This window comes from Lentinus tigrinus (genome assembly GCF_003813185.1).
Source record: "Lentinus tigrinus ALCF2SS1-7 unplaced genomic scaffold L226scaffold_3, whole genome shotgun sequence".
Taxonomy (NCBI): domain Eukaryota; kingdom Fungi; phylum Basidiomycota; class Agaricomycetes; order Polyporales; family Polyporaceae; genus Lentinus; species Lentinus tigrinus.
The window spans coordinates 1,405,689-1,412,585 of NW_027137912.1; the positions used below are offsets into that span (position 1 = coordinate 1,405,689).

General features: G+C 56.0%; 4 protein-coding genes across 4 annotated transcripts; 1 reads left to right on the plus strand and 3 right to left on the minus strand.

Moving 5' to 3' along the window:
* Positions 1 to 159: 159 nt before the first annotated feature.
* L226DRAFT_478857 (uncharacterized protein) lies at positions 160 to 1,774 on the minus strand. The gene is made up of 4 exons (XM_067676815.1): positions 1,558 to 1,774; positions 1,393 to 1,484; positions 919 to 1,324; positions 160 to 825 (listed from the first exon to the last, which is right to left on the minus strand). The coding sequence occupies exons 1-4, from the start codon at positions 1,688 to 1,690 to the stop codon at positions 353 to 355; spliced, it is 1,104 nt and encodes a 367-aa protein (XP_067540822.1). The 5' UTR covers positions 1,691 to 1,774; the 3' UTR covers positions 160 to 352.
* Positions 1,775 to 2,442: 668 nt separating this feature from the next.
* On the plus strand, positions 2,443 to 3,686 carry L226DRAFT_609180 (uncharacterized protein; the record flags this gene model as incomplete). Its single annotated transcript, XM_067686035.1, has 6 exons — positions 2,443 to 2,766; positions 2,827 to 2,991; positions 3,051 to 3,079; positions 3,142 to 3,255; positions 3,307 to 3,406; positions 3,473 to 3,686. 6 exons carry the CDS (start codon positions 2,443 to 2,445, stop codon positions 3,497 to 3,499), a joined length of 759 nt encoding a protein of 252 aa, XP_067540823.1. The 3' UTR covers positions 3,500 to 3,686.
* Positions 3,482 to 5,361, minus strand: L226DRAFT_195573 (uncharacterized protein). Its single transcript, XM_067672789.1, has 8 exons — positions 4,934 to 5,361; positions 4,726 to 4,856; positions 4,466 to 4,664; positions 4,223 to 4,366; positions 3,991 to 4,156; positions 3,903 to 3,934; positions 3,741 to 3,849; positions 3,482 to 3,686 (listed from the first exon to the last, which is right to left on the minus strand). The coding sequence occupies exons 1-8, from the start codon at positions 5,196 to 5,198 to the stop codon at positions 3,572 to 3,574; spliced, it is 1,161 nt and encodes a 386-aa protein (XP_067540824.1). The 5' UTR covers positions 5,199 to 5,361; the 3' UTR covers positions 3,482 to 3,571.
* Positions 5,362 to 5,879: 518 nt separating this feature from the next.
* On the minus strand, positions 5,880 to 6,231 carry L226DRAFT_566767 (uncharacterized protein; the record flags this gene model as incomplete). Its single annotated transcript, XM_067683943.1, has 4 exons — positions 5,880 to 5,907; positions 5,966 to 6,024; positions 6,082 to 6,156; positions 6,217 to 6,231. 4 exons carry the CDS (start codon positions 6,229 to 6,231, stop codon positions 5,880 to 5,882), a joined length of 177 nt encoding a protein of 58 aa, XP_067540825.1.
* Positions 6,232 to 6,897: the final 666 nt, after the last annotated feature.

Below are 6,897 nucleotides of genomic sequence, written 5' to 3' on the forward strand. Positions count from 1 at the left end.
TACACCATGCCGTTACCATCTCGTGTACCACTCGGTATGTCGACATACTATATGTATACACCACGAGAGGTCAATCGAGTACTTTAAGACGTCGAGATGCCTACTCCGCAATGATTGACGCATTGCATCCCGCCGAAAGCGGACATGCATCTGTGGTTTGCGGGTAGCAGCAGCATTGACCAAGGACCATCGTACCCGACACTTGGACAACTTCGAGTGCACGGCCAGCGTCGTAGTACTACACTCCCCACCGACGGGTTGAACCGAACAGGGCGCACATTAGTATCTTCTAATCGTAACGCTACAACTCTAGCATGCCAAATGCCATGCCGTCGGCCCTTGTGCGGGTGTGTTACGAGATGCCTGGTCCAAATGCTTCCCACACCAGGAAGCCCACGCCCCAAGGGCCCACACGACCCAGGGTGCGCAGCGCAGCGTTTGCCCGCCGGCGCACCGGGGATGTTGAGGGTTCGTGCGGAGTGTGTGCAGGGTTCCTGAAGAATGACAGAACGCCGTCTTCGCGGACTTTGCGCGATATTACAGCAGATACGGAATGCTGCTCACCCTCCGGTGCAAGCCTGTCAATGTGAACCGCTTTGCGAGCAGCGTCCCAGGGTCTACAGACCATCTCGTACGCCAGTCCCGCGATAGCCCCACCAGTGACTAGGGTCGTCGCATGTACAACACGCGGAGTATGCTTCCGGATGGAGCGGAACCGCTGGTCGGTGGACTCCGGAGCGTGATCAACAAAGTCTTGCGCGATGGTTTTCGTCTCAATCGCGCACCGGCGTGTAACGTCGAAAATGGCAAAGAAGACGGCGAAGCCTGCGCATTCCACGTAATGTGGCAGAGAAAGAAGGGTGATGCTCAGACCGACCGCAGATGTATGATGGAATGAGAAGTTCTCGCCACACTCACCGCAGATGTCCTTCGCGCAGCCCCAGCCCCAGCCATCCCACCCTCGCCCAGCCATCTCGCCCACGTCTCTCATCCAGTCGCGCACCTGCCGAGCTTCATGCAGCTGCTCCGCGCGCGGCATAGGGGTCGTGGGTTCAGTCTTCAGGAAGACTTCCTTCCATGCATCATGCCAACCTGTCGCGGGACTGGTGCCTTCGAGCGCGAATCGCATATTTTCTGCGGGCGCCGCGACAATGGCCTGAGTCCCCCCGGCGAGCGCGCCTGAGATTGCAGCCAGCGTGGTAGGGTGAGAGGCAAGGTAGGGTTCGAGGTAGTTGGATGCCTCAGAATAGGTGGACCAGAGAACATAGCCGAGAAGACCGTTGACAAGCATGGGAGGGACGAAGTGCTTCGGAATGACAGATAACTAAAGAAGATGCCGCATGAGATGCGCTCGGGGAGCGGAACGAAAATGACGGGAATAAGGGGACATACACCATGTTCCTTGACTAGCCACGAGATGTACTGAGGCGAGAGAGACTGTCCGTGGTTCTGGGCAAGTCCACGTAATGAATGCCAGCCGCTGACTGAACGGAAAGCAATGCGTCGAATGTGCATGTGGTCAGTGTCTCAAAGAACTTTCGAATTTCGGGCACGCACCTTTGGACGGTCGAAAGAGTCTCACCGGCCTGGAGAAGTACAATGCCAAGCTGCGGGTCGCTGTCCGCGCGAGAGCAGCATAGAATGAGTTCGCCTGCTGCTGTTGCGCGCCGTCGTCATCTTTGAGCGACATGCAAGAGGGTAGGCATCAAGCACCGTAAGGCCGGAAATCCTGTAATCGGAGGACAACTTCAAGTAGTACGGCCGACGTTGGGCTTCGGCATAGTCACCAAGGCGTCTATTCGCGGGAACCGGGAAGACTTCGTGACCTCACGCGTGACCGCGTGACATGCTGTTCTACCTAACTTGTTGGAGAGCAGAACGATCACGGTGAAGTATCAAACATGCCCGCATTGTATTGGAGGTATATAGAGGGACTGTTGAACCTTGGCGATTCACGAACTCGACTCCTCGCAAGTTGGTGGTAAACTTATTGAACGTGCGCTTGTTTGTTCTTTGGCGAGTTTGCTGTATTTAGACACGGCATAAGCTTTTGGCGAACGTCTAGATCTTCGTGGTTACGTGGTTAAATGAACGTCATGTTGGGCGGTGGAAAGTATATATTATAGGGATGCATGTACAGGGAAATCATAAATCGACCAAGACTGGCATGTACCCTCTCAGCCTCATAAGTACGTACACCCGCCCTGTTGAGATATATGCTCGGGGAATAGTTCAGAGTGAGCCTGGAGTGAGTCCAGGCCGAGCTGCTACTGGTATGGCGGTGGATGATCATATTGACGAAGGCGGAAGCGCCACAACGCCCCCGGCTCGGCAACCTCCGGGCCATTCCGCGTCGCGCGTCAGCGGCCAAAACAAGTTCGTTCGAATCTATTATAACCAACCTCTGAACCTTACGCGGTACTAACCCTTCTTTGCCGCCTAATGTCGCGTACCCTCCTCGCCTCCAATGCGCTCTGGACCCACTGTCTGCGTCTGCGGTCCGCGCCTTCTCGGGGTGCATTCAGACAGCTTGCTACGTCGGGTTCACAGTATCCCGATGACTACAGGTTCTATCCTACTTTCTTCATCTTCCAGGAACAATGCATACTCCTCAAAGCCGCTCTCAAAAAGCTGGATTCTATGGAAAGTGGCAAAGCTCGACGCCGCCGAAGAGAATACCTGCGAAGCAGTCCTCCGACAGCAACGCCCCGTTCTGTTCAGGATCTGTTCCTGCCTGATGAGTACTACGACTTTCAGGAGGCACGTGTGCACTCTGGCGCCTCCTGATACGAACGAGCTGGAAGCCTGCTGACACTTATGCCCCAGGGACACTTTGACGGGGTGATTAAACGCTACCGCGAGATGCATGTCACCTCGTGGCCGGAAGACATGCCGGAGGTTCTGCCGCTGCTTGACAGACTAAAGGAAATTCATCTCAACCAAGATACGCAAACGCACATTTTACATCTTGCATCCGACGGTGAAATACTTGTGCGCATATTTGAACAATACCTCCGACTGGACATTCACTCAGTGGCCCTTCTTTTCAGCCACACGTCGACAATGTGGAGGCGAGCGGGTGCGTCTTTTCGGTTCCGTCTTCTCATGGACATGAACGAGGAACGACTGAATCCTGTATAGGAAATGGATCCTGGGCGTGTCTCTTGGGGACGAGCGCACTCTGCGGCTGGACAATGCCAGTTCTGGAAAGCGCTATGAGATCGCATTGCCTTCCGGGAGTGTCTATATACAGAAGTGAGTGTTCTCTGTCCCGTGAATTCACTCACCACACTCATTTTATCGCAGGGACGCCGTTCGGTATGAATATCAGCACTCAATCTTGGGCAAGAGCGGAGGCACTGGCGCAGCGGACTGCAGGCGACAGCGCTTGAGTATCATGATTCGGGTGCGTTCCCCGCCTCGTGGCAGGGCCAGATGGCCCGAATTCTTCTCTTTTCTCACTTGTCTCCAGGACCGCATAGCTTCCCAGCAACTGTAAGAGGGTATCTAATCTAGTTCCCATCTCCCTATAGTACAACCATGTGGACGCATCGGCTCGGATAGAAGACATTCAGGAGAAGAGTCGCGTAATAGATCGCAAACGTAGATGGACCACCGTGGGTAGCGAGTCGTGCGCAGCCTGGAGACTGGCATGTAGTCCGACGGCGTATTGCTCCTTCGGGTACCTGCGTACAATGAGCACCCGCGAAGCGTGGACGTCATGGGCTAGGCGCACTCACCTCGATCGGAGAATGTCGAGCAGCGACCGTCGAAGATCTTCAGGACTGACGAGAAATTGGAGCAAGACACCCTCGATCGTGTTTCGAAGGTTCGGCATGAATCCTGAGCCTTCATTGAATTCCGGTGAATTCCGGGACGTCAAGCACCTGTAGGACACTCACCACGCTCACTCCAACCAGGGAGCACCGCGTTCCTGCGGCAACAGGGCGAATGAATGATGAGCTATCGACAGAAGACGAGAAGGCACACCCTGCATCATAGTGGGCAAGCTCGGGGAACTTGAGTGACGGGGCGAAGGGCCCAACGGAGACGGTTGACACCTTGATGGAAAATGGATCGAGTTCCTGGCGTAAATACTGCGCAGCGGACGAGATGATGCCCTTGTGTAGAGAAGACGACCATACTTGATCGCCGGCTGTGTAAGATGGGTATGTTAGAGGCGGCGCGCTCATAGAAGTTGAAGTAACCGAGGGTTGCTCACACGCATGGAGAAGAATGACTCGTCCAGTGGCGGCCGCAAGCAACTCCATGTAGTCCTGCACCAAGGAAATAGGTTGCACGAGGCACCGTCCGACAACGTCGCCCCACGCCGTAACGTCAAGCCCCTCGCGACTTGGCTTTGACACTTGGTGCGTGGATGTGTGCGTTACGTCCGTGTGTATGGGTGTGGGTGGAGGAATGGATGTCAGCCGAGGACGGCGAGGGAAAGGCGACTCCCACGTACTGATGAAACCGGGCGCGGGTTGCACGATAACCGCGACAAGGTGCAGCGAATGAGTAGCGCAGTATGCACCTACGGTCTCGACCGCGCGGATGCGCTGCGTGCTGGAGGTCATGTCCAACACGATGGGGGCGACCAAACCCCAGGGGGACGGCGAGCGGCCGGATCTTTTAATCCTCTGGTGCCAATCCTGTATGAGCCGCTGGTTCGAAGCAGTCAGCACTGCTGGGACAAGGGCAAGAGAAAATGCGGATCTCTCTTACTGAAGACACGTTCGACGCATCCCGCGTCGAGGAAGCGGTGCTCTGTGGGTCACCGTGGGGCTTGTCAGGACACAGCACGAAGACGGTGTAGCCCAGCTCGGAGAAGTCGAGAGCGATATGCCTGCCTATGTCTGCGAGGCGAATCCGCACCGTTCGCGGGTGCTGGTCAGCATGGGTCCACGATCGCCTCCTAATCGGCATAACTCACCGTCATCTCCGGCCACAATCACTATGGCGCTTTGTGTCGGGCCATGAAGAGCGGACGGAGAGAGCCCGAAAAAACGGCAGAGGCGTTCATGTGCGCCCGCTGCATAACCCTGGATGGCAGAGAAGGTTCCGAGCAATACTCGGAAGAACATGTGCATGACAATGCGTGTGCACTCGAGAGCGTTAATCCTGCTTGGAAGGGCGCTATCGGACGAGATCCGGACATCGTCGGGGAAGGCCCGCCCTGACGCAGGCCGAAATGGCATTGCTGAGATGCTCTTGGGGTGGGAAGCCCGCTGGATGAAATCTGGGGTGCCGATGGATGGAGAACCTGAGGCCGACCCGTTTCATAGACCGTGGTCTGACGGCTTAGGAGGGGCGCCTACGGCGCTCAGATTCCTCCTATCGCCTGCCGGCGGCTGTACGAGTGCTCGAGTACGGCCCGAAGCCTTCGGGTTCGATGAAGTAAGTATAAGGAAGCCAAAGAATGTGAGGGAAGCTGGAGGGACACCACTGATCCGGAGTCGACATATCGAAACTCGTACCCGTCCGTCTGGATCATCCTCGGAGGTCGAGGCGCGTCGTCCTTGTCCATGATCCTCGCTTGCATCCAAGGAACATCTCACAGAAAGTACTCCAGAATCCATGATGCACGCATGCAAAAGAGGGTCCAACCCTCATGCGGGGGTACGAGTTTCGGAACCGCTCTATATCTGCCAGTGTTCCCATGCAGTAAACTAGCCCAGCTATCTAGCGCGTACAGTACAGAGTCCGTGAGTCTATGTCAAGAAGTGTGGTAGCCAGTGATACATAATGTAGCAGGGGACGAATGATACAGTCTACGAGTCCGTGCAGTCCGACGAGCAAGCAAATATACTTTTGGGATATAGAGCGGGGCGGGCCGCCCATGCGAGCGGAGCAGCTGCGGGTCAACCGCCGCGAGTTGGCTAACCGGACTTGGTGACGCTGTTGACACTAGACAAACTAGACGTAATGAGCCTCGCGTCTTGGGGCACAGCTGAGAAATACGCACGGTAGCTTCACCGGGTGCGGGCTGCCGTCGTCCAGCTTTATAACGACATAGCGAAGGCCCTAACCGCGTCCGTGTCAGGGGGCGCACAAGGACGTGAGCGACCCGGAGCCACTCACCTCGATGGTCTCGGTGGTCTGTACGGTACCAGTGCGCGTCCTGCCGCCCTCGAGGAAGAAGACGCGAGTGCCGACCTGTGAGCACCATCGACCGTTAGCTAGGAAGTTCGGTAGATACGTGTGCTCATCACCTACCGGGAAGGGGTCCATTAGCGTCGTAGGTAATGAGTGGACTGTTGGGATGTTGACTTACCAACCACCATCGCCGCTCTCTTATACTGGAGGCAATGGGTATGAAAGGAAGGTGTACAGAAAGATGACGGTCGATCGGCCCTGCAATTTGTATGCATGGCAAGGCGGTAGCACACCCACACCCACCACACATCATTGGCGAGCGTTGTGAAGGGGAAAATCTAATTCGGAGCGAGAAGCGGCCTTGAAATGGCTACACGGGTAACGGACGACGACAAAGCAGATCAAGCGGGACAGGAAGAGGGCTCGAGAGAGGGCGCCGGATAGAAGATGGGGGATCGCCCGGGGGAAGTCTAGACAAGGGCATCGCAGCGAGGGGCCACACATGAACGGGAAGCAAGGGAGACAGCTAGGGCCCAGACACAGGGGAAACAAGGGCTAAGTGTGTCAGTGGTTCGCGGGAAGACGCAAGAAGAGACCGGGGGGGACGGCGCGTAGATGTGCACACACTGCAGAAGCACCACAGCGAGGACGCCCAGCACGTTCTACACGAGGATGCTTCTTTAAGGTAGCATCAATCGGGCCCTGAGCGCAGGAATACCTAGATACCCGAGAACATGGAGAAGCTTAGCATAATGAATGAACTCTGAACTCAGTTGGACAGAAACCACGACCAGGACGACA

What these genes read in the sequence shown, in the direction of transcription:
- L226DRAFT_478857 (XM_067676815.1), bottom strand. Translation starts at nt 1,690, where the DNA reads ATGTCGCTCAAAGATGACGACGGCGCGCAACAGCAGCAGGCGAACTCA. An exon ending in ACTCTTTCGACCGTCCAAAG is followed by an intron (nt 1,485 to 1,557) that starts GTGCGTGCCCGA and finishes CTTTCCGTTCAG; the next exon opens with TCAGCGGCTGGCATTCATTA. An exon ending in GGCTAGTCAAGGAACATGGT is followed by an intron (nt 1,325 to 1,392) that starts GTATGTCCCCTT and finishes CATCTTCTTTAG; the next exon opens with TTATCTGTCATTCCGAAGCA.
- L226DRAFT_195573 (XM_067672789.1), bottom strand. Translation starts at nt 5,198, where the DNA reads ATGCCATTTCGGCCTGCGTCAGGGCGGGCCTTCCCCGACGATGTCCGG. An exon ending in ACCCGCGCCCGGTTTCATCA is followed by an intron (nt 4,367 to 4,465) that starts GTACGTGGGAGT and finishes CCACGCACCAAG; the next exon opens with TGTCAAAGCCAAGTCGCGAG. An exon ending in CCCTGGTTGGAGTGAGCGTG is followed by an intron (nt 3,850 to 3,902) that starts GTGAGTGTCCTA and finishes AATTCAATGAAG; the next exon opens with GCTCAGGATTCATGCCGAAC.